The 26,749-nt window shown below is 41.9% G+C and overlaps 3 protein-coding genes across 3 annotated transcripts; all 3 read left to right on the top strand.

Annotated features, from left to right (window-relative positions):
- The first annotated feature begins 2,552 nt into the window (after positions 1 to 2,552).
- On the top strand, positions 2,553 to 6,833 carry LOC141006295 (proteinase-activated receptor 1-like). The gene is made up of 2 exons (XM_073478449.1): positions 2,553 to 2,747; positions 3,912 to 6,833. Exons 1-2 carry the CDS (start codon positions 2,663 to 2,665, stop codon positions 5,171 to 5,173), a joined length of 1,347 nt encoding a protein of 448 aa, XP_073334550.1. The 5' UTR covers positions 2,553 to 2,662; the 3' UTR covers positions 5,174 to 6,833.
- A 2,796-nt stretch (positions 6,834 to 9,629) lies between these two features.
- Positions 9,630 to 13,842, top strand: LOC141006398 (proteinase-activated receptor 2-like). The gene is made up of 2 exons (XM_073478590.1): positions 9,630 to 9,779; positions 11,817 to 13,842. Exons 1-2 carry the CDS (start codon positions 9,713 to 9,715, stop codon positions 12,887 to 12,889), a joined length of 1,140 nt encoding a protein of 379 aa, XP_073334691.1. The 5' UTR covers positions 9,630 to 9,712; the 3' UTR covers positions 12,890 to 13,842.
- A 2,534-nt stretch (positions 13,843 to 16,376) lies between these two features.
- LOC141006287 (proteinase-activated receptor 2-like) lies at positions 16,377 to 19,342 on the top strand. Its single transcript, XM_073478438.1, has 2 exons — positions 16,377 to 16,559; positions 17,812 to 19,342. The coding sequence occupies exons 1-2, from the start codon at positions 16,493 to 16,495 to the stop codon at positions 18,903 to 18,905; spliced, it is 1,161 nt and encodes a 386-aa protein (XP_073334539.1). The 5' UTR covers positions 16,377 to 16,492; the 3' UTR covers positions 18,906 to 19,342.
- The last annotated feature ends 7,407 nt before the right edge of the window (positions 19,343 to 26,749 follow it).

Genomic DNA, 26,749 nt, shown 5'->3' on the forward strand with positions numbered 1-26,749 from the left:
GGATAGAGAGCTCAGGATGAATGAGTCAGACGGCTTCAACCCCATCCTGCCCTCGTCCTCTCCATCCTGCCCCCATCCTGCCCTCGTCCTCTCCATCCTGCCCCCATCCTGCCCTCGTCCTCTCCATCCTGCCCCCATCCTGCCCTCGTCCTCTCTCTTCTGCCCTCGTCCTTTCTCTCCGCCCGACTCTCTCTCTTCATCTCACAGAGGAAGTGACCAGCGTCACACTCTCCTTCTTCGAGCACTTCCCCATGTTTTTGTTTTCAAGTATTTCCCTCTCTCCTTGTTTCGGTGCCGCTCTGTTAACAAACCTCCAGGTTTTCACTGTGAATTCTGACACCAAACTACTGTAATTAGGCTTTTGCAATGCATGATGGGTAATTATCTGGATTATTACAGTCAGCTGCTGTGAATTTTTAATTTAAGCGACCATAAAAACAACAGTGAAAATGTTACATTACAAGGAAATACTGTAATTAGGGTTCAGCATCATACAGAGTTGAGCGATGAAATGTTGTAGTTTGACAACAAGGCGCACATGCTAACATGCTAACAACAGGTTAAAGGGGCTAACATGCTAAAAGGTTAAAAGGCTAACATGCTAACATACTAACAACAGGTTAAAGGGGCTAACATGCTAAAAGGTTAAAAGGCTAACATGCTAACATACTAACAACAGGTTAAAGGGGCTAACATGCTAAAAGGTTAAAAGGCTAACATGCTAACATACTAACAACAGGTTAAAGGGGCTAACATGCTAAAAGGTTAAAAGGCTAACATGCTAACATACTAACAACACATTAACAGACCTACAGGCAGCATGGTTGGGTTAACATAAAAACACAGAACATTTCTGTAATACTAACATAGATGTACAGTAACTACAGGTGCTTATTACAGCACCATAATGACATTTACATCAAAATGATGTTTTTTCACTGTAGATTTGTAGGAACACAACATTTTACTGTTTTTCATCTTTAACACTGTACAAATTTCCAGTACACTGATGTAAATTCACTGCTCTTATTAGCCAGAAGTGTTTGTTTGTACAGACTTCAGTGTGTTTTCTTCGTAACTTCCAGAATCAGTGGGAATTTTTTGATCATGTGCAAAGACGTAAATAAATCTGGCGCGCTCTCCTGGGAGCTGTGGCCCGATTACGGTCCGTACAGCTCGTTTACATGAGAACGTAAATACAGCGTTAAGCACAGAGGCTAAAAAAGGAAAAGGGCAGGACAGCTGGATGATGTCGAGTGCTGAGGACATCACAATTCCTTTTAAAAAATCATGTTGACGAGAATATCTAATAATCTGACGGCCTTTCTGTAATTTACTGTCTATCTGTATGTGGCTGCTGTAAACACAGAAAGCTCCTCAGCTCCTCCGGGAAACTGCTACTTCACGTAAAACAAATAATCGTCGTGTTTGTTTACAGGCTGCGGCCCCGAAGCTGCACTGAGGATGGTTTTATCTCAAAGTCCAGGAGATAAGATGACATCAGATCATCGGCCGTGTGCTCGTCGCCAACAGCTGCACTTAGGACGTGAAGACCAGCGCGGCTGTATTCAGACTACAGAGCTGAAGCACTGAGTGGATTACAGGGGTGGAAAGTAACTAAGTACATTTACTTTACAAGTGCTCTACTTATTACAACTTTTTTACTTAAATATTTCCATTTTCTGCCAATTCATACTTCCACTCAACTAAATATTGGACATTTTACTCCACTACATTTATTTAATGACTTTAGTAACTAGTTACTTTGCATCTGAGCCAATGTAGGACATTATTTACTCAAACACTGTATGTAATTACATTTTAAAGTACTTATACTTTCATTTTATGCTTCTTTGCATTGTTACTCCATCTTTTTTCAGAGAGGAATACTGCTTTGTTTTTTGCACTTTAAAAAAAAAAAAAAAAAAGTTTACCAGGGATGAATTGTAACTGTAAAGTACATTTACTCAAGTACTCTACTGAGTACAATTTTGAGGTACTTAACTTGAACATATTTACTTGATACTTCCGCTCCACTATATTCTGGAGGCAAATATTGTACTTTTTACTCCACTACATTTGTTTGATGACTCTAGTTACTCGTCACTTTGCAGATTACTGCAGCACCAGAGAGAGTGGAGTGTTTTTGAATCACTTTATTTCCAGAAATCAAATTAAAAAACACAAAACACTGACTGAGATTATCAGAAAAATGTTGAATATCAGATGTGATAACGGGTCAACACATCGTACACAGTATATACAGTATATACAGTATATACTGTATATACATGTAAATATGTGTTTAGTTTACTTTTATTCGTAAACTGTAAACATTCTTCAAAAGGCATCAAAATAAACAAATGAGCTCATGGTTGTCAGGAACTGGCCTGTTTTGGTTGTGGCTCATTAGGCGCCGCGTCTGATTGGATGAGGCCGCTGCTGTGTGACGGGAAGATGACATCACGGCTGAGGAATGTGTCTGCAGGCTGCAGCTGATTGGTGGACGGGGTCGTTTGGGACCCTCTGGACTGTGGGAGGAACCACAGCTCAGTTAAACTGTGAGTGAGTGCAGAAGAGCAGCAGAGAGGACAGAGCAGAGTGGAGACTAACAGGAAAAGATATTAACGGATATTAAAACTTATTATTTTCAGTCAGCAGAATGTTTTCTTCAGTTTGTCCTAAAACTCTGCTGTTGGTCCTGGTGTGTGTGTGTGCTGCCTCTGCTGCCTCTGCTGCCAGAAACGGTAAGAAGACTTCAAATTACTTCCTACTTCACAGTGTGGATGCACCACACACACACACACACACACACACACACGATGCATCGTAATTATTATTAAATGATGTCAGAAGATGTTTGATATGATGTAATTCACTTCAGCAGCTGTTTTAAGTATTTTATGTTTCAGTGAATAAATAGTTTCAGACATTTTTCAACTATAGTGAAACATTGTCAAACATTTTGTTGCTCCAGAGTCTTAAATGTGAGGATTTGTTGCTTTTCATTCATCGTCTTTGGTTTGAGTTTTTCTCAGACTAAGTCAGATTAATCAATGATTTTAATAATAATACAGTATAATATGTATGTAACATAAGGCTCCAAATAATAGTTACTGTCACAATCGACTCTGTTGTGGATCTCGATTTTGTTTAACTGTATAGTCGAGAAAATGTGAAAAACTTCCATCACAACCTCTCAGAGTGACGCCTTCAAATGTTTTCAGTTTGTTTTTGTTCAACCAGAAGTCAAAAAACCTGAAAGTATTCAATGTACACGACTCAAAACTAGTCAGAGATACTGGGATATTTTATTGTTTCACTTGATTGACTTGAATCTGGCCCTGCGATGAGCTGGCGACTCATCCAGGGATATACCCTGGCCTCCGCCCTATGTGAACTGGATTTGGCCCCAGTAACCCGCAACCCGCAATCCCCTGAAAGGGGCGATAAAGCGGCAACATCTCCGCGACCCTCACGGAAAAGCGGTAGAAAATGAACTGAACTGAACTGAACTTGAATCTGTACGCGATCAACCAGAGAAAGTCTACAAGTCGTCTTGTTTGAGAAGCTGGAACCAGAGAATATTTTTTGCCCGAGAAATGATTGAAACCATTAATCAATTATGAATGTTCATATTTCACCTGACGAGCTGTACGGAGCCATTTTATGTTTTCTTGTTTTAATCCGTTTTAACTCAAGTCTCCAGCTGCTTCAGTTGTTTTACTGTGAAGCTCCAGAAATGTTTTGTGGACTACGAGACTTCACCTGACTTTCATCAGCGTGGAGGGAGGAGATGATGACTGAACTTTGATTTTTGGGTGGACTGTTCCTTTAATATAAATCACTAACGCCTGTTAATGCCTTGATTAAATGTGTCTTTGCTCTAACACGTGTCTTTTCTCCTTCAGGCAGTGCAAGTGCATATGGGAGGACCTATGTACTTCGTTACGATACCGTCACAGATGAACCCTTCAGCCTGGAAGATATTTATGGAGAGGAGGATCTCTTCAAACCGAATCGTTCTGCAGCTGGTCGGCAGCGTAACACAACCAGGCCACCTAACAAAACGCAGATCATCTCAGACGATGTGCTGCTGTTACTGACGGGCCCCTTGTCCACCGTCCTCATCCCGTCCTTCTACACGCTGGTCTGCCTCATCAGCGTGCCGATCAACATCTGCGCCTTGCTGGCCTTCGCCCGGAGGATCCGGCCCAAGAAGCCGGCGGCGATCTACATGTTGAACCTGGCCTGTGCTGACCTGATCTTTGGCATCCTGCTCCCCTTCAAGATCTCCTACCACTTCAGAGGCAGCGACTGGGTATTTGGCCCGCTCATGTGCCGCGTGGTCACCGCAGCCTTTTACTGGAACATGTATTGCTCCGTCCTCCTCATAGCTTGCATCAGCGTGGACCGGCTCCTCGCTGTGGTCTACCCCATCGACTCCCTGGCCTGGAGGAGGCCGCGCAACTCCGTCATCGCCTGTGTGACCATGTGGATTCTGTCCTTCGCTGGTTCGGTGCCCCTGGTCCTCTCCGAACAGACTCACCACATCACTGCACTGAACATCACCACCTGCCACGATGTCCAGCTCACAGACGAGCTGATCTGGAAGTACAGGATCTACTTCGTCACCCTCTGCTGTGCCCTCTTCTTCCTGCCTCTGCTCGTCACGCTGGTGTCCTACGCTTGGGTGATCTGGTCCCTGAGCAGGGTCCCCATGGGGCTCCCAGGACGCTCCCGCAGGAGAACAAGGGCGGTGGTGATGGCTGCAACGGTTCTGGTGATATTTGTGCTGTGTTTCGCGCCCACAAACTGTCTGCTGCTCGCCCACTACCTGCAGTTCAATGAGGGAATGAAGGACGACCAGAAGCAGGATCCCAACGGCTCCTACACAGCCTACCTGCTGTTCATGTGCCTGGGAAGTCTGAACTGCCTCCTGGATCCTCTGGTCTACTACTTTGGATCGTCCCAGTGTCAGAGACAACTGTCCAGTGTGCTGAGGTGTGAGAAGATCAGGAAGAGCAGGACCATCAGTCATTCAGCCACTGATTCATGCAGGTCCAGCAGCAGAGCGATCCTGAAGTCCAGCCGCACAGAGAGCTCCAAAATGAGCACGTCAGACTCTTTTGAAAAGAGCCTCAACAGCCAGTACAAGAAACTGCTGGTCTGATGAATCAGCCGGTGGTCAGAGGGACTGAACTGACTCTCACAGCTGAGATTTTAAAGGAAAAACATCAGTCACTATGTACTCAAGTCACAAGTATTCACAAGTTAAAGTCTTAAAGTATGTTATTAAATATACTCAAAGGAGCAGCTCACCCAAAAATGATAATTCAGTCATCATCTCCTCCCTCCACGCTGATGGAAAGTCAGGTGAAGTTTCGAAGTCCACAAAACATTTCTGGAGCTTCACAGTGAAACAGAAATGGCTCCAGAACCAGTTTGTTCCGTCCTCCACGCAACTTCATATCCCACCGGGGATATTTCTTCATTTCTATCGTTGATATTTGTGCTTCTACTCGCTGAGGAGGATACGTAGTTAACTCGCTTCATTATGTTTTTATGCAGCTGGTGGAAACACGAGCTTTGTCTAAAACGGCCTCCAAAGCCCACTGACATCACGTCTCCATGTCCCGTTTATTATATTCTTATTAAACCAGCTCAGTGAGGAGAACCCGAGACACTCTCGGTTGTGACATTTTTACGCAGTTTTCTTAGCTTAGCTTCCTCAACAAGTCAATCAACATTGTTTTATACATGTGAACAAAGCTCAGTGACGGACATGTGGTGCAGAGACGAGGACGCTTTTAAACCTGGCACAGGGACGTACGTCGGTGGTAACAGGATATATTTTCGTCTGCAGGGTGAGACAACTGCCTTACGACAACACTGAGGGACACACTGCCTCAAACTCATAAACAACGATGTCATCGTCCATCGCGATGATTCACTGTAGACGTTCTCATCTGCCAGTTCGGCAGACATCGCCCAACCCTAGTGTGGAGCTTTTATTTTTCCTGGAGGGCCGCAGCCATCCCCTCAACCGTCACAGCTTTATGTCCCTGATGTTTGGGGTCTTAGATTCTGCTGCACAAGCTGTGTGAAGCCATGTTGTGTTTTTAATGTTGATGTTTCACGTTTTGAAACACGTCTCCAGCTACTTCAGTCGTTCAGGAGCTCCAGAAATGTTTAGTGGACTAGAAAACTTCACCATCCTTTAATGTACAAACTTATGAAGTCCATGTAACAGTAACTAAAGAGCACAGCGTGAAGGGTTCAGCTCACTGTGGCACGATGAGAGTAAAGGGAGTGACGTCTCTCTGGGCGATGAATGAAGTCAGAAACAATGAACGGAAGGAAGTGGAGATTAGACGAGGACCTCGAGAGAAACTCAGCTGAACATTCGATACTATGAAGAGCTTTTGTTTTTGCACTGTGTTGTATAAGTTTATACGTTTATAAGCTGCATTTCTTACAGTTAATGGAAGGAAACCAGCTCCTTTGTCTTTGTGTATAAATTTGCTGAAAGTCTTTTAAAGCACTTATGTTTCACTTTTATAAAGCTGTCAGTGAAGTCTCACTTTGTACTTTATATGAAAACATTCAACACTTTCTGGCACCGTTGCTCTGTGAATAAATATATTATGAGTGTTAGAAATAAAGAGTCCCACCTGCTCACAGCTGCTGGTTTCTTGCTGCTCTCTGCTGGTGGGAAATGTGAAGTACTTTATCTGCATCATGTCATTTTTACTCCACTGTCCAAGTTGTTTTGTCCTCCAGCAGGTGGCGCTACTGTACCGTTAATAAAAGATGACCTGAAGGATAAACTACCAATGTGTGTGGAGTTGTGTATAAAGGAACTATTGACTCAATAAATACTTTTTAAAATGTTTTAATCCAAACTAAGATAACTGACTGACCTGTACTTTATTTGGGAACATGTTCTTCTACTTGAGTATTTCCTTTTTATGCATCTTTACACTAATCTACTCGACTACTTCTCAGATTATAAGCTTTTGACTTTTCCTCCCTACATTTCAACACAAATATCTGAACTTTCTACTCCTTATATTAAAAAACATTTTTCATTAAAATTCATCATTTTTTAAGGATTTTTGTCATTAAAATATCTTTTTTATTATTTTCAAATGTATTTAGAAAAAACATTCATATTTTAATTAAAAAAAAGCATCATATTTAAAAACACATTTTAATTAAAAGACACTTATGAATATTTTAATAAAAATGTCATATTTTAAGAATATTGCAATACAAATGTGACATATTTCTTATTAATGTTTTTAATAAGAATGTTTCATATTAAAAAATATTTTGAATTTAAGAAATTTACATGTTTTTAATTTTATTTTAATACAAATGTGTTACATTAGAAAATTATATTTTGAATGAAAAATTGTCATTTTTCTATTAATAATTTCAGTACAATCTGTCATTTCTTTCAGTATCTTCCGGGTCATGTGACCCACTGACTCAAAATCAGTGCTAAAATGTCGTCCTGTGCTGGTTGAACCTCGTTTTATTGTATTTGTGTGCTTGGTTTTTTTTTTGGCACACGATATTTCATTCAAAATACATGTTATATTATATTTATATACTTATTATTACAGATTCTACCGTATGATATTTCGGCGCATAACTTTTCCCCCAGCTTGTCCGACCCATACACTAAAAATATCAAAGCAGAATCATCAGGACGAGTGTGGAGCGACTTTTGGAAGCTGTTTTTGCAAAAAATTGCAAAAAAGGGAAAAATAATTTCCCATAAGAAATAATGAGACGTCATCGTGGAATGAGCTCGAACCCTTCCCCTCTTTGGGCCTTGTTGCTGCTCCATACCTGAACATGGAAAAGTGATTCAAAGTTTAAATGAGACATCAGCATTTGGACTTTACTGGCTTCAATGCACATTTGGATAACTTGAACAATTTATGCTGTTTATGTTTCGGGAACGTTTCAGATTTTATAATGAGTGTGTATTGCAGAAGCTACAGAACTTTTCTCTACATGTTGATTAAGATCCCACAATTTTCCCTCCTCACTCATAATGTATCAGATCAGATCAGATCAGATCAGATCAGTAGGAAATGTTGTGCTGGCCGCAGCCTCATCATTCCCAAACTACATCAACGTGTTCAGTAACTTCTTCTGTCACTGAGGATGATTTATTATTATTACAATTATATTATTCATTCGTCAGCCAGAAACGCCTTCAAATATTAATATTCCCAAACTGTGTTTTTCCTCAGCTCGTATTTCATAGTAAATGAGTGTAATATCCATGGCTGCAACTCACTGAGCGAGCTTCTTGTCGGCCATGTTGTCCCTCTCTCTGCACAAACACACAGATATCTGTGTTTATGCTTCCTAAGCATGAAGAACACACAGGAGACGCTAACGTCAACACAGAAGCTCCTCAGAGCCTCTTTAAGTAATCAGCTGAGCTCCACTGCTGTGTGTTTCTGCCTCCTCCATGAAAACACTCAGCCATGAAGAGTCGATCACAATCCTCACGAGAGCAGAACCATCATCCACCATAGAAACAAGCCACACGTGTCCAGACAGCCGGCAGGTTGTTTACTGGCAGAACAATAAAGCAGATGATAAAATGAGGATTATAGTTTGACTACACTTGTATTTCCCCTCACATCAACTTATGGCTTTATGGAGAATGCAGAAGAGAAACTATGTCTCTCCTGCACATGTGGAAATATGTGGTGTGCTCTGCTTCATGTCAGATCACAGAGGTTTACTTTGCTGCTGTGGTTCCACTAACAGACCCGGACCTCCACCACTGCTCCTGTTTATCTCAGGTCCAAACAGTCCAAGAGATCATTTCACTGCGCTGTCGTGCTGGTGCTGCTTTAAACCCACTGGATCTATAAGAAGCTGCTTCCTCGTTGTTTCAGCCCACAGACCCGACAGCTGTGTGCGTAAAAATAATACAGATTAAAGTACCTGATGTTAAATGTACTCGAGTATCCGAACAAAAACATGCTGAACATTATTAGATCCAATATTCAGCATGTTTCAGATTTTTTTTAATCAGAATGCTGATAAAATGAATGTATTTTAAAATCCACTACTTCCTCTCTGATGCAGCAGTAATCTAATCTGCAAAGTAACTAGTAACTAAAGTTATGAAATAAATGAAGAGGAATATGAAGTGCAATATTTACCTCCAACATGGAGCAGAGTGGAAGTTTGAAGTAGCAGAAAATACTCAAGTTAAGTACAAGTACCTCAAAATTGTAATCAGGTGAAGTACTAATAAAAAGTAATATTCTTCTCTGCAGTAACGTTGAGTAAAAAGTACAATATTTAAACTCGTTACTTTGCAGATATTATCATCTTGCATCAAATGGAAATACTCAAGTTTAGTACCAGAGTAAATGTACTTAGTTACATCCCACTCCTGGACGTTACCGGACATGAGCAGACATTATTGATCCCGCAGGTGCACTGATCACTGATTGACTCGTCTGTTCCGGGTTGTCCGTGACGTCAGGAGCCACCTGCGGTGTGTCTCTCCGGAGGCTCCACGCGGTCACCTGACCGGGTGACATCACGCAGGTGTGAAAGCAGTCGCGTGCAAAGAGCAGATGGCTGTTAGACCGAGAGAAGAAGAGGAGGAGCAGCAGCCACACCCGCGGACATTACTGCAGCCTGTCGGTGCCGAGCGAGTCCAGTCATGACTCCGAGCTGGACCCGTGTGTTCCTCCTGCTGTGCTGCGCGCTCAGCTGCAGGGCGCAGGACGGTAAGACCCCTCCTCCCTGTTTATTTATTTATTTATTTATTTATTTATTTATCTGTGTTGTTTGTTTTGTCTCAACGGACGAAACGTTCAGACGGAACCAGGATCCACACAGTGCTTTTTTTTACTGGACTACAAAGATCGTATATGAACGCTGTCTGTGTGTTTGCTGTGCTGGTTGTCAGAGGTGCTTTGATACTGAAGTTAGTGTGTGAAGTGAGTCCGTGTTGGTGCAGGTGAGTCACGCTGACGGGCCTGGTTACATGTAGGAACAGGTCACAGCTGTCAGGAAGTCAGTCTGATGTTGGAGTTTCAGGTGAAGGGCACCTGTGTTCCTGCATGTAAATCTGTTGCACTTCTGCTTTCCATAAATATCACGAGCTGACGGCAGAGCTGAGGTTGTCTTCAGTATCCATCAGGGACGGGACAGTCAAAGATTTTATCTCTGATCCTGATTTAAAAAAACAGTCACTGTTTTCAAAATCATGATCAGACCGGCTTTAATGTCTTTGTAAGCTCGGCATTCAAAGACATTAAGAAGCAGCTCTGTTTGGTGCGACAACAAAATCACAGAATAAAGATTTAAAACAATAAATTACGTGAAAATATAAATATAAAACCTAAGTATAATAAGTGAGGAATCAGTGTTGCACATGGAGGTTGGATCAAATAATCAGGAATAACTTGTAAAAGCTGTCCAGCTGGCTGATGTTTAGTCCTACAGGAGAGGCTTAGGGCCAAACGAGGCTCAGTGGCTCCGACCCGCGTCCGTACAGTCCTTTACTCACGACCTTACGAGCAGCTACGGAGGCCCGGAGGTCCCAAACTGATACAAACATACATTATTTCCACCATTTTCTAAAGATGAAATCTTTATAAATCACTGCAGCTGCTAAACTAAAAGTGTTAACGTCTGAAGTGGGTGCACGAGGTCGACAGCGTGTTGAGGTTGTAAATAAAGTTTTTTCAAACTTTGCTCTCGAGGCTTCTGGAGACTCAGATTCCAGCAGACGAGCTGTGTGGAGCCATTTTATATTCTTTTGGTTGTTTTTCTTTTTTTACAGCAAGACATATTTTAGCCACCTTCAAACATATATATACCTGTTCAAGTGTACGCTATATTCAAATGTTTCCAACCCAACAAGCTGATGTAATGTGGTTTAATACAGTGCGCCGTAAAGTTACGCTTGTGTGCAGGAATATGGACTTTGTGCTGTTGGGGGAGTGTAGTCGTAAAAGGAAACGGCAATGTGAAGCGCCAAAAATGTTCGTTAGTATAGTGCTTGTAACAGATGTGTTTTCCAAATCACTTTGGGGCTTCTGGAGACTCAGATCACAGCAGACGAGCTGTATGGAGACATCTGATGTTTTAAATCAAGTCTCCAGCTGCTTCAGGTGTTCAGCAGAACGCTGCAACTCTGTTTCACTGCGAAGCTCCAGAAATGTTTTGTGGACTACGAGACTTCACCTGACTTTATATCATCAGGAGGGAGGAGACGATGACTGAGTTTATATGTTTTTTTAGTAAACTGCTCCTTTAAATGTGAGGATTTGCTGCTTGTCTTCATCATGTATGACAGTAAATTAAGAGTCTTTGTGTTCTGGACTGTTGGTTGGACAAAAAAACGCAGTTTGAAGACGTCACTTTGAGCTCTGGGAAACTGTGAGGAGCGTCTTTGACCATTTTTTGACATTTTATACATGAACGCATCGATTTGCAGACCAAACATTGATATCAACAAATACTGTGTTACTGCTATCAACAAATATTTAAACATGGCAGTTTAAAGTCTGTTCGATCCAACAGACTCAGATTCTTCCAAAGGGACGTCTTCAAATGTCTTCTTTTGTCCAACAAAGAGTCCAAAAGACAGAAACTCTTAATTTACTGTCAGAAATGACAAAAGAGCAGCAAATCTTCACATTCAAGAAGCTGGAATCACTTGATGTTTGACGTTTTTGCTTGAAAAATGAAAACTAATTAGCTGGCAGTTAATTGTCTGTTGATCGACTAATTGATTAATCGATTAATCGTTTCAGATTCACCTGACATAGACACGAGAGGCTTCTCTGGTACAGAGACCAATGATGGGGTGTGGGTCAGCTCCGAGGGCAGCAGAGTCCTGAAAAGTCGTCTTACAACCGTCTTCCTCCCGATCATCTACATCATCGTGTTTGTCGTGGGGCTCCCCACCAACGGCATGGCCATCTGGGTGTTCCTCTTCAGGACCAAGAAGAAGCACCCGTCGTCCATCTACATGGCCAACCTGGCGCTGGCCGACCTGCTCTTCGTCATCTGGGTGCCCTTAAAAATAGCGTACCACATCAACGGCAACAACTGGATCTACGGCGAGGGGCTGTGCAAGGTGCTGGTGGCGTTCTTCTACGGGAACATGTACTGCTCCATCGCCTTCATCGCCTGCATCAGTGTTCAGCGTTACTGGGCCGTGGTGAACCCGCTGGGCCATCGGCAGAGAAACAGCTGTACGGCAGTCGGCGTCTCCGTGGCGGTCTGGGTGGTGGTCTGGCTCATCACGATCCCTCTCTACCTGTACGATCAGGAGGTCTACGCGAGTAACCTCGACATCAACACCTGCCATGACGTCACCCGGCCCAGTCAGAAGAAGATCGCAGCGGGTTACTTCCTCACGATGGGAATTCTGGGATTTGTTGTTCCCGCCGTCGTGTGCGTCATATCCTACGTCCTCATGCTCAAGGCTCTCAGGAACAGCATGGCCGACCCAGACATCGCCAAGAAGCGTCGGAAGGCCGTGGTGCTGATCATCACCGTGCTGGTTATGTTCATAGTGTGCTTCACTCCCAGTAACATCATGCTGCTGGTGCACTACATCCACCTGCTGTGCGGGGCTGAAAACAGCCTGTATGGATTCTACATCACCACCCTGTGCCTGGCCAGCCTCAACAGCTGCTTCGACCCCTTTATTTACTACTTCATCTCCGAGGACTTCAGGCAGCACGTGAAGAACACGTTCCTCTGCAGGAGCGAGAGGACGGTGGAGAGGATGAGGGTCTCCTTCAGCGCGCTCAAGTTCTCCAAGAAGAGCAACACGTACACGTCCGAGTCCGGGAACACCGGCAGCACCGAGTGCTAGAGCACCGCCGGGTTTTAAGCTAATACCTGAATCACAGATTGATTTCTTTTTTAATTCTAGTGTGTGGAAATGTGGGAGAGTCTGAGTTGTCTAAGTTACTGCGTTTTTTTATTTTTGTACAAGAATTATTATTTTTTATATGATAAAACAACTTTTATATAAAGCACTTTGTTTGACTTCACCCGGATATGAATATTTAAAGGAACAGTTCACCCAAACGTGAAAATCCAGTCATCACCTCCTCCCTCCTGATGATATAATGTCAGGTGAAGTGTCGTCGTCCACAAAACAACATTTCTGAAGCTTCACAGTAAAACAGAGTTGCAGGATTCTCCTAAACGGCTCCATACAGCTCGTCAGGTGTAAAACAAGGCTCTTAAACTCCCACTTGAAATGACGTCATTTACAACCTTATCTTCTTGTAGCTGCTGAGCTAATAGCGTTAGCGTGCACGAGCTCGACTGTTGAGGGTGTAAATAACGTCTCTTCGAATCAGTTTGTGATCTCTGGGCTTCTGGAGACGTGGCTTACAGCAGACGAGAAGATATTTCATGTTTTTTTGGTTATTTTTCCATTTTAAATCAAGTCTCCAGCTGCTTCAGGTGTTTAGCAGAATGCTGCAACTGTGTTTTACTCTGAAGCTCCAGAAATGTTTTGTGGACTACGAGACTTCGCCTGACTTTCAGTCGGCATTAGGTTGAGTGAATTATCATTTCCGGATGAACTTTTTTCTTTTAATGTGTCTGATCTTTTAGTCTACGCTGTGATTTTTATCGAGATGAATTCTTCGTCATGTGCCAAAAAGCTTTGAGACCAAAAAATGTGTGAAATGTAGCGTGTTGTACGATCCATGATGCGCTCCACGTATGTAAATATCTTGTTTGTGTTTTTACAGTCATGATTTTTATCTGTATAACTACATTTTAAAGTCAGTCAATAAAAGCAAAAGTCCAGCTGACTGTATCTTTCTCCTTCTCTTAGAAAGTATTAAAAAGTCTTTAATTCTATTTTCAGGAGTCAGAAATATTTTCCTCTTCTCTCCTCGGCAGTGATCTCAGTTATAAAATGTTTCTGTAACCACTGCAGCCTGTCAGCAGACTTTATAGATCTATAAATGCATGTGTGACAGTGGAGCCTCAGGGCCATTTTCATTCCTTTCTTTTCAGAGTTACTTTTGTACTCTGGCCTTTATGATTGTGAAATTTGCTCTATGTAGTTTAAATTTAACCTGGTGAGCCGTGCAGAAACCTTTTTATTTGTTCACTGACATTTTCTCTGACTTTATGGTCAAGCAGGTAGCTGGAAAGGTCGAGCTGGGAGTTCCTCATTTTCAAATTGTTTTTGTTTTTTACCTCTGAAGGACATTTGTGGTCAAAGCTAACTGAAGCTCACGTCATATTAATATAATTCAAAGACTATTAAAGTTAAAGATAGAATCAGTAGGATTCACCTTTTCTCCCCATTCCAGCCTCCCTCTCTGTCTGTTTACGTCTTTGTTTCGTCTCGCTGCGTCTGCCGGGCGTGATGTGCTCTGATAGGTCGACATCAGTCTTGTGATGTTGGGAAGGCGACGTGCGATGACGCCAAATAACAATAATCCATAATTCACCTCAAATGCATCAAACTAAAGTAACGAGGCTGTTTTGAAAATGTGAGGAGGAGAAAGTTCAAAGAGATACTCAAGTACAGTACAGATACCTGAAACATGTACTGAAGTATTTGTACTTCGTTACTTCCCACCTCTGTTGAAATTTGACTTCTCAGTAAATTTTGCAGCAACAGACAGAAATCTGTTTCATAATGTCCTGCTGCCAAACTCTGCTCCTCTGCAGGGGGTGGTATGCAGTTTTTAAAAACCACTTGCTGTGTGTGATATAAATCCTGCTGCAGGTGTCGAATGGTTCCAGTTAAGCAGCAGATTTCTGTGGTTTGGAGGAGGAAACATACGAACAGTCACGTTGAATGAAGATGCACTTTTAGCCTCCTGGTTACGGGCTCGAACTGAAGATCTCTTCTATAATTCAGTCAGTTATTTTGTGTAAATTTCACCGACACACTGCAAATAATGATTTCTTTTAAATATCAGTAAATCTAAAGATTATTCTCTCAAGTAAAAAAGTGAAAATGTCCAGTTCCTCATCTTTAAATGTCTTTTTTTGTCCGTAACATAATTTACTTTCATATGAGAAAAAAAAAACTACTACTTTATAAACACAACGATTGTGTTAATAAAGGAGTAAAGATCTGTATTGATGTTTCTGTTGGAAGCTCAAAATTGCCTTTTTTGCCTCAGAAAGTGTAAAATATTGATTTTCTGATGTTGTTATGAACTTTCAAACTGGACCATGTCAGGCTTTATATTGTGGCTCTGTTGTGTTTTCAAGGCAGCTGTCGGACGTCTGCGGGTCTATTTATACACATAAGAATGAAGATGAAAATCTCTGTCACAAACAGACGGCAGCGTATAAAAGAAGCGAGTGACAAACTTTAAAGGAGCATTCTGTAGTTTTGGTGAAGAAATGTTAATGAGCAGAGAAAGATCACTGACTTCAATACACTGAATACACAAACTGACCTTGAAGGACAACACAGTTTATACTGTTTTACTTTGTTTATATGTGGCGGACCCTGCCACCTTTCTAGCTTCAAACAGTGTTCTGGGAACTTATTTTCCTCTGAGAGCAGTTTGTTTATTCACTTATGGAACATTTCTGAGTCTGTGTTGTACTTAGGGCGACACAATATGGATTTTTATCAGCCGACACGATAGCCGATAATCACCTGACTCTCGTGGCCGATACGATAAATAACCAATAATAGAAACTGACATTTTCGTGCTTTTTGAGTGTGAGAAAGGCTCAGACGTAGAGACAATATGGATTATTAGATATTTCCCCTCGTGTTGCGTCCTTCCTGTAAAAAAAACCTCCACACCGGTGACGACACGTGCGGCTCTGGTCTCTACACAGCTGCAGCATTTCGACGTCATGAGCGCCACATCAGCGTGTTCGTTGTTCTTCTTCTCTGTTTTTATTGACTGCTTACAAAACAACTGTAAAGGTGCAAACCACCACCTGCTGTGTGGAGACGCTGCACCCGTCAAGTCAACAAAAGCAGTTTGGATTTGTTTTATCTGCCGATAACTGGTGATGTAAATCTTCCATTATCTGGCTGATATATATCGTGGATCTCGGATTATTACCTTGTGAATATTCTAAATATTAAGATTCTGATTTTGAATTTCTTCTCCAAAACTACATAATGCTCCTTTAGAATAAGCAGAAACCCACATGAAATCCCGCCTGTGAGGTATTTATACATCCAAACACTAAAAAAATCCAAAAACCTGAAGAACAGCTCATGTTGTGTTTATTTACGTGTGCAGTGTATTTTTCCTCCCACCTGTGGAAACCTCTGGTGGGGAAACTTCCACCCACCAGGTGGGCGGGTCCGAGATGACGTCAGGAGCGCACAACAAAAGGTATGGTCGGGGTGTGTCCTCTGACTGTCGCTCTGCTCCCTCGGACGGTGAAGAAGCGACTCAAGGAGAGTTTACAAGAGAAGTGAAGCAGAGAAGGTCAAAGTACAGACGGATACACAGAGATGGGCTGGTGTCGGCTGGTGTCGGTCCTGGTGCTTTTGTGCTGCCCTCCTGCCTCAGCCGCTGCAGGTAAGACCGGAAGTGAATGCGTTAATGGTGTCGGGGTAGACATGGGGCTAATCTTTAATCTTGGGCTGTGGCCAGTTTCACCGCAGACACACACAGGGCAGGACGATAAATCAGCTTTTTAATGTGCTCGTGTGGTGACAGGACGTGCGTGTTGTCTTCTCCTGGTTTTTAAAGGCTCGTTACAGTAAAGTGATGTCATTTTATGGCTGGTCTACTTGATCTGGTTCTTGTTTTTACACAGTTACTCATTATATCACATTCATGATGATTATTGATTTAAAAAATATCATTGTGTTCATATTCTGTGCCATTAGTCATCCTGACAGTATCGACTAAATATCGATATCGAGGTATTTTTGGTCAGTTTTTGATTTTGTCACCCAGTGCTCTAAAATACAGAAATATATATCATGTATTTTTGAAATGTAGGTGTAGAAGTTCTGATACTTCTACTGGTAAAAGTAGAAGTACTGATTCAACTTCTTTACTCCAGTAACAGTAATCGAGTACAGGCTCTGACATGTACTCAGAGTATCAGAGTAAAAAGTCTCCCTCTGAAGGACATTTGTGGTCAAAGCTAACTGAAGCTCACGTCATATTAATATAATCCAAAGACTATTAAAGTTAAAGGTAGAGTCAGTAGGATTTGTCCCAGCTGTTCCTGAACGCAGCAGAGATAGTTGATTGTTGAGTCTCATTCCCAGGACGTCAAACAGCCACATTTTGGGTTGGTAAAGCGTCCCGAGCAGTCCACAGGCATCTCCGGGGTTGGGAGGAGTTACTTTAAAAATGTATTCTGATACAGTTACAAATACCTGTTAAAAAATGTAGTCAGCAACGTAACCCAAGTATCATAATGTTAAAAGTAACTTAATTACTTTCCATTACTTTTGGATTACCTCAACACCAAACACATGATTCAATCTTAATAACCAAAAGTTTACTTGAGTAAAATGTAAAGATATCGTGTTAAAATATTACTTGGATCAAAGTGTTAAAGTATCTGATATTTAATGTACTTGAGTATCAAAAGTACAAGTAAAAGTATATTATATTCTGTGTACGGTCGGTCAACTGATTATCAGAATCAGTGTTTTAAGATAAATTAATTTAAATACATTAATTTGAAAATGTGCCCCTCTGCTCTGATGCAGCATGTAATCTGTAAAGTAACTAGTAACTAAAGTAATTAAATAAATGTAGTGGAGTAACTTTCAGCTGGATTTGTGATACATTTTGTGATGTTCTTCAGGTAAAGGACGAACGTTTATCGGCTGGGTGGATCCTGAAAACTCGGCTCAAGCGGTCGTGGACCCGTCCACCGCAGACACGCTGAAGAGTCGTCTCACCACCGTCTTCATCCCGATCGTCTACATCATCGTGTTCCTGGTGGGACTTCCTGCCAACGGCATGGCCATCTGGGTGTTCCTGTTCAGGACCAAGAAGAAGAGCCCATCCTCCATCTACATGGCCAACCTGGCGCTGGCCGACCTGCTCTTCGTCATCTGGACGCCCCTAAAGATTTCCTACCACTTCAACGGCAATGACTGGATCTACGGCGAGGGGCTGTGCAAAGTGCTGATGGGCTTCTTCTACGGGAACATGTACTGCTCCATCCTCTTCATCGCCTGCCTCAGCGTGCAGAGGTACTGGGTGGTGGCTCACCCTCTGTCCCAGCAGAGGAAGAACAACAAAGTGGCCATTGCCGTCTGCGTGGCCATCTGGGCGTTCATCTGGCTCACCACCACGCCGCTGTACCTCTACGACCACACCGTCAAGGTCAAGGACCCCAACGTCACCACCTGCCACGACGTCATCGTCATCAAAGACGCGCTCAACCCGTTCCCTTCAGTCCAGCTGCCGTACTACTACTTCATCTTCATGGGGATGGTGGTGTTCCTCGTCCCCTGCGTGGTGATCGTCGTGGCCTACATCCTGTTGCTCAGAGCGCTGGGGAACAGCATGGAGGACAACAGCACGGCCTCAAAGAACCGCCAGAGAGCCGTGGTGCTGATCGTGACGGTCCTGGTGACGTTCCTCGTGTGCTTCATCCCCAGTAACATCATGCTGGTGGTGCATTACTCTCTCCTGAAGGACGGAGTGGTCAACAACGGTTACAGCTTCTACATCTCCACGCTGTGCCTGGCCAGCCTCAACAGCTGCCTCGACCCGTTCATCTACTACTTTGTGTCGGAGGACTTCAGGAACCACGTGAAGAACACTCTGCTGTGCCGGAGCAGCCGGACTGTGGAGAGGATGAGGGTCTCCTTCAGTTCCATGAAATACTCCAAGAAGAGCAAGTCATTCGTGTCGGAAAGCGGGAACACGCAGAGCAGCAGCTGTTAGTCGGATATAGGAGAGCAAAGACTGATGGGATATCCCGCATCGTGCCTGTCGGTGCCTTTTCCTCCGGTGAAGTGAAAACACGGCAGCGTGCAGACCTGCTGGCACTGGACTGAACAAACACGCCTGTGATGACGGACGACCAGGTGACCTCAACGCATCAGATAACCAAAGATGAACTGTAAATGTGAAGATGACTGCGCTGAGTACATTTTAAGACGCTGTTATTATGAACTGCTTTTTACTGTTAAAATGTGAATACGTGTTTTATTTGTTTTGTATAAAGTCCTTTAAAGACTGAGCTTTAGTCCTGTCGGCTGCACAAAATGTCTTTTTTACCCCAACATTTCTACTCAGGCTGCAGCTAACGGTTATTTTCATCATCACACGAGCCTTGTTGTATTTATCTTTTATTAAAAATCTAAATTTTATAATCTCAATGTTGTGTCGATGTTTCCCTGTGGTATCGAACATGGTATGAAATATCCATATTGTTCAAGGTATAGCATCAAAGTCAGGACATCCAGTACGGTCAGAAAATGGTTAAAGATGTTTGTGTTGTTCGTTGTTTTGTCCACAACCCAAAGATATTCAGTTTACTGTCTCAGAGGAGGAGAGGAACCAGAAAACATTCACATTTAACAAGCTGGAATCACACAGTCCTCGCAGGAGTACTGGAAACCATAGGAAACAGACGCTCCTTATTACTGCAGAACTTGCTTGAGAAACTTCATGTTTTTTGGTTTTCTTCAGTATCAAAGTGATTTCGTGATAGTTGTCTGTACATCCATCAGTACACCGCAAACAGGAAGTGCTAATGGCTAATTCTGCATACTTTTAATGGAGCTAATCCCCCAAAATGTAAAGAAATATAGGCTAAAGACACAGGGCTTCAGTTAGGGCCTACACTGTAACTAACTGGGGACTGTAAATGAAGGGTGAAGCACATAGTACTTTTGCAAATATTATAAATATTAAGGATGTGAGAAAAGATTATTGTTATTGTCATTTAATCTGGTGATTATTTTCTCTGCTAATCGATGAGTTGTTCGGTCTATAAACTGTCGATCGGTGTTTCGTCCTCTAATGTCTTGTTTTTGTCCACAACCCAAAGATAATTTAGACTTTGTTCGATCGATTGTCGCAGCTCTGGCTCGCTGCACTGACGACCATTTAAAGCGAATGAGATCAGTCGTAAAAGAAGTAAATCAGCCTGATGTGTTCATGGATGGAACAAGAGAGTATTAATAAAGTTATGACCTGTATGTAGCTTTAGTCAAATCACCGACAGCAGAGGTGTGTTTAATATTCAGTCCTGGCTCCTGCAGCCTGCAACACGCTTTATCTGTTATTAACCATCTGTGCTAAAGTTTATGAGTACAAAGGTGATGTCGTCACGTCGTCTCTCTTATAAATGATAAACAGGATGCAGTATCTGTGAAACTCCTGTCGTATTGTGTAACCCGTTGGATTCCTGCGTGGACTGAGTCACCGGGCTGGACGCGACTCATCGTCACGGATCGTTCTCTCGTGAGGAATTCATGGAATGTGATGAGCTGTTTGTTTGTATAAAGTATTCAGACGAGTTTTTTTTGTTTTAGATAAAGTCCTTCAGTGTTCACTAAGTCGTTGAGGCAGAGAGAAAGTGGGTCAGAGTGCAAGGAAGGTTTCAGAGCATGAAGAGACACGTAGACCGGATGACCCGAGCGGGTCGTCCGCCCACGAGTTTCGCCTGTTTACCAAACACTCAGCCTGAAGCCACGGCTCCATCTTTGTTGTGGTTTTCCATCATGAAAGCTCATTTTGCTCTACTTTTTTGGCATTTTTGGCATTAAAATCTGCTTCAAACAACAGATTGTCCTCGAAAAGACACTCGACAAAGGGTTCCTGTGAACCAAACTGAATGCTCTGTTCATCTAGATAAGATGTAGTGAAGTGATAACCCCACCCAGAGAGTCATCCCCCTCCCCCAGGTAAACACGGCCTGTGAGTGCTGATAACTTCCTGTTTTAAAGGCCAGTGGAGGCAGAGCTGCAGGCTGTCTGGGTCAATGATTGTCGCAGAGTGTCGTCTTACCTTTTGTCAGCACTCTTGAGTAAAATACCTCCTTTTCACATGTAGAGGACAGAGCCACTCCCTGTTACATTCACACAGCTGCTTTCAAACATGAGTCAGTTACACTGTGTGACCGCGGCGACAATAAATCACCTGTGTGATCGTTCATGAGCAGATTTAAAACAGGATCACTGTTGTTAAATTGAATTAACAGACAGTGAGGAGATTCATTGATCAATACTTTATGAGCTGTGTAAGACCCTTCAAATACTTTTCGTCAGAGTCAGTGCTACACACTGTTACAAATACACACGTATGCAAGGTGGGTTTTGTTTCCACATATTTCCACATTGCAACATGTATGCTATGCTTCGAGCTTCTCGTAAGTTGCAACAGTCCTGTAACCACGAGAGAGCTGAGGTCACAGGACTTCAGGTGAAACTCGTGGGACCACATTTCAGAAAAACTCTGTATGTTAGTGAACGAAGAGAGACAAATACGTGTGTCGTGAATCACATATTTGTTTGTCAGAAAGTAAGAAAAAAATTCCTGCATCCGTCCCAAAAGTTAAAGTGGACTACTCTGGACTGAGATCCATCTTTTATCCACGTTTCGTGGGATTCTGTTCAGTACTTTTTGTGTAATCCTGCTGACAAACCAGCCAACAAACTGACAGGTGTGCAAACATAAGCTTCTGGAGGTATAACAGATCCTAACCTAATGAGGCTTTGCACTGATATGACATTGAGTTTAAAGAGTAAAGCTTGTTTACCAAATCACAGGAGATCAAACTTCAACAGAATCAATCTTTATAAAATGAGTCTTTTAACAAGAAATAGTCTGAGATCAATGTTTTAACCACCAGAGGTGATAAAGTCTGTTTGTTTACTTCACACTTCAGATCCCAGCTCTGGAATAATTAGTATAATAAGCACACACAGTCAGACACGCTCGAGGCGAAAACATGCAGTGTTTCTAAAATACACATGACCTGTTTCAACAGTCAGTTCCCATGTAAACCAGAAACACGTCAAACCGGTTCTGACTGCCAGTTGAATGACAACAAAGAGAGGAGAGTCTGAAGTGTGGTCGGGTCACAGCCACAGCACCACAACACTGCACTTCCTGTGTCGTATCTTGAGACCTGCTGCTGCACAAAGTGAAAAGTGTGTATGTTTTGTTCTGCTGGATATTAATGTTAACATCAGTATGGTAGAAGCTGCCGCCTTTGTTTGATCTGTGGTGTTTGTAGCTTTCTTACTGTGATTTGTGTTGGGAGGAAAAGTACGGAAGCGATTGCTGCCACACCAGAAAAAATAAAAACTGATCATGAAATAACGTGAAACTTATCATCTCATAACACAATAAATAATGGTCTCGGACGGAGGTATAGTCCCCACATGATCTACTCCGGTTGTGTACATGAGCCATGTTCCTCAAGCCGTTCTCTGCGCTCTGTTTCATAGATGAGTTTCACGTTATTTCATGATCAGCATCACGTTATTTCATGATCAGCATCACGTTATAACGTGATACTGATCAGTTTTTATTTTTTCTGTTGTGGCAGCAATAAGCTTCCGTAGAAAAGTGACCTCTGCTGGCATGAAATGTAACTAAAACCTCAGCAGTACCTCATCAGAATTGGATTTTATCTACACATTATATGCAGAAATGATGAGAAATTCTAGTACTTTTTTACTTTTATACTTATTATAGGCTTTAATATAATGTTAAAACATAATATTCTAATACCTCACTTACTGTATCATCGTTTGGGAAAGCTTGTTTCCTGCTTATCTTCTTAAACATTTTCTCAGATTAACTTTCTCCAGGTTTTGTCGACCTCTCCACTTTTCCTGAAATGTAATAAACTGGCTGTTTTTTACTTAAACATTCTTCAGATATCTACCTTTATTTATAAAGTGAGGCATGTGAGCACAGACAGATGTTTTTAAGAAGTTCTTTGTTTGTAATTCTCAAGTTCATTTTCATTAAACTAGACAAATAAATAACCTTCACGTACCAACGTACCTTAATCTTCAGGACAGCACTCATTACAATACTCCATTTATAGTGGAGTCCAGTTACAGGACATGAACTTGACTGATTCTTTGTCTTTGTCTACATGTAAAATGAGACTCGATAAGCTTTGATGTGAGAAGATTTTGTATTGAACAATATTTGATTTTGTGACTAGTACAAATATATTAAGTACATGTGATTATACACCGATCAGGCATAACATTGTGACCACCTGCCTAATGTTGTGAAGGTTCCTCTTGTGCAGCCAAAACAGCTCTGACCTGTAAAGACATGGACTTCAGACCTCTGAGGGGGTCCTGTGGTGTCTGGCACCAGGGCGTTTTATAGTGGATCCTCTGGGTCCTGTATGTTGGGGGGTGGGGCCTCCACAGATCAGACCTGCTCCAGCACGTCTTACAGATGCTCGATCAGATTGGGATCTGAGGAATTTGGAGGCCCGGTCAACACCTCGGGCCCTTTATTGTGTTCCTCGAGCTGTTCCTGAGCAGTGTGTGTGTGTGTGTGTCAGGGCACATTGTCCTGCTGGGGGGCCACTGCCATCGGGTAGTGTTGTTGTGATGAGGGGGTGTACTCGGTCCACAACAGTGTTTGGATGGGTGGTGCGTGTCAAGTGGCATTCACATGAATGCCAGCACTCAAGGTTTCCCAGCAGAACATCACATTGTGATGAGATGATCAATGTTATTCACGTCACCTGTCAGTGGTTTTAATGTTGTGGCTGACCGGTGTACATGTCCATAGCCATGGTATATCCAGAATCTAGAAACTAGAAACACATTTTCAACATGGCAGCCAATCATATATTGATGTCATTATGTCATTTAAATTTACAATCAAACAGACAACAATGCATTTTAAAATATCCTTGGTGCAGGTATAACATGGAATAAGAATATAACAATATTTGATTTAAAAAATAGTTTTAAAAAAGCATTCAAAAGACAACAGCATTACTGTATAAATAGACATTTTATATAAAAAAAAATATATACAGCCAGTTAAACCTAAAATCAGAAAAATGTAAATTCATATAAAGATACATTATGAACAAACTAGTCCATTCTTAAATGTCTTTGGCTGGTATAAAAAATACATAAATAAATAAAATACAACAATATATACTGTGCATACTGGATATATATCTTCATCAAAGCAGCAGATGTTGCCCACCATTCTTGAGAGACAAGAGGAGACCAACATCTAAAAAAAAAAGAGTAAATGCTAACAATTAAACATTACTAAATCTCTGAATCATTTGCAAAAAAGACTCATCTGTCTTCTTTAAAAAAATTAATTATTTAAAAATCTGATTAAAATAAAAATGCTTCAACAGCGACACCTGCAGGCCAGATCAGGCGGCGCAGGCAGGAGGGCAGAGGAGGACGGGTACCTCCGAGGGCCAAAACACGTGAAGTGATGCTCCAATCAGCAACCAGAACACAAAACTGACATCGCCTTCATCCAATGAAACTTTCCGAATGTCATCCTCGGTGGTGACGTAGAATGTTACAAGATCAATTATAAAATGGAGCCTAAATTAGGAGATACTTCTATAAAAACTTATATTTTAATATCTTAATAGTTCAGGTTAACTTGTTTCAGACTCAGGTTTCCCTTTTTCACCGAGCAGGTGGAAGCTACCAGCTAGCCAGCAGACAGTTAGCTCAGTTAGCAGCCCCGCTAAGCTAACGGCGCAGCGGCAGGACGCCGCCGGGCAGCGGGCGGAGAGCCGGGCCCTGGGCGCTCGGCCCGGCGGGATCACGGAGGTGTACAGCGGCTAGTTCACCCGCGACTGGATCCCGATATGAGCTACAGGAGCTGCAAGTGCTGGAGGATGTAAACTGTATGCGGTGGACATTTAAAAGCAACCCTGGAGGAAGCCGTCACCTTTTCGGAACATCATTTATTAGCTGTGATGATTTTGACACTTTCCCGGGTTTTAATTAGCCCTAACTGTTTTTTAGCTAACGTTAGCAGTGGCTCGTGATACAGACAGGACGCAGACTACTACTAGCAGACTTGTTTTCAAGCCTTAGTGAAGAGGCTGAATTATTATTTTTTTATCCAATTTCCTGGACTTTGACGTTGATTTGAAAGACTGGGTGACTGATGCCTTCAAGGTGCGGAAGGATGCGGCGGGGAGCGAACAGACAGCCACACTGGACAGAAGCTGCACCTGTGACATTGACGGTGAGTGACATTAAATGACAGTTTAAACAGCAGCAGAGGTGTCAAAGTCCACACATCTTTTCCTCAGGTGGAGGTTCAGATACTTGAACTTGTGTAACGTCTAAAAAAAAAAGACTGGTAAAAGTAGAAGTACTGATTCAACTTCTTTACACCAGTAAAAGCAATAAAGTACAGGCTCTGAAATGTACTCAGAGTATCAGAGTAAAAAGTCTCCTCTGAAGGACATTTGTGGTCAAAGCTAACTGAAGCTCACGTCATATTAATATAAGACTATTAAAGTTAACGGTAGAATCAGTGGGATTTGTCCCAGCTGTTCCTAAACGCACCACAATGACAGTTGATGCTGCATTCACGTGCCCCTCGGATATGGTTCTACTTCCCGATTTCAGAAGTCGTTTTTCCGATGTTCATGTGCGTCAAGTCTTTATGTGGGAGCAACATGGAGGATGTTTAGCATTTTCTCCCTCAGAGCGTTTAAACAACACGTTGACAACTGATTCCGTTTTTTGAGTGACAAGGAAGAGCAAAGAAAACTGATCATGGAAGCCGTGAAATATATTTCACAAATATGCGTGTTACCGTTAAGTCAATGTTAACTTTTTTCTGCCATGTTTCACTGTCATACGACGTCAGCTCGGCAACTGGTGTACAAAAATGTTTTCCATCTTTCCGAGTTGTTGCTCCAATTTAAGGGTTCATGTGAATTTTCCCAATCGCAAAAATGTTGTTTGGATTATTCCGACACCACTGGAACGCACCATGAGTCTCATTCCCACGACGTCAAATAGTCACATTTTGGTTAAAGCGTCCTGAGCAGCAACAACGTAAGAAAATCCATAATAAATCAGATTATTCACCTCAAAATATGCCTGGTTTGAAAATGTAAGGAGTAGAATGTGCAGATGTTTGTGCGAAGATGTAGGGAGTAAATGCAAAAAGTTAACCTCAAGTTAACTATACTAAAGTATACTTAAGTACACTAACATGATAAACTATACTTAAGTATACTAACAAAGTACTAGTAATATCTACTTAAGCACAGTCACAAAGCGTGTGTATATCTAACATGTGTGTATATATATGTACATATTACTTTGCATACTTAAAATATTCTTTGTGACTGCTTGAGTGTGTGTGTGTGTATATATATATATATGTATATATATATATATATACACACTTTACGTTACTCTACTTAAGTGGATTCAAGTATTTGAGTACATGTCTGTATATATGTATTTATTTATGTATGTATGTATGTATATATAAGTGTAGTGTAATATATCCAACTTATAAGTTTTCTTACCTGTACGTCCTTTAATTCAATTTAAATATTTTTTAAAAGTGTAAATAAATTAAACTACAATTAAAACTAATGAAGAATTAATTTAGCTGACTCTCACAGTAACCTCTGTTGGTCCTAACACAGTGAGATATTTAAAACAATAACCCTGCTGCTATAACCCAAAGACCTCCACAAAATATTAATTTTATTATTGTTACATTAAAAAAATTTCATAACAATAATATTGTCTTTCTTTTATAATTGTGTTTTAATC

The sequence above is a fragment of the Pagrus major genome, chromosome 12 (genome assembly GCF_040436345.1).
Source record: "Pagrus major chromosome 12, Pma_NU_1.0".
Taxonomy (NCBI): domain Eukaryota; kingdom Metazoa; phylum Chordata; class Actinopteri; order Spariformes; family Sparidae; genus Pagrus; species Pagrus major.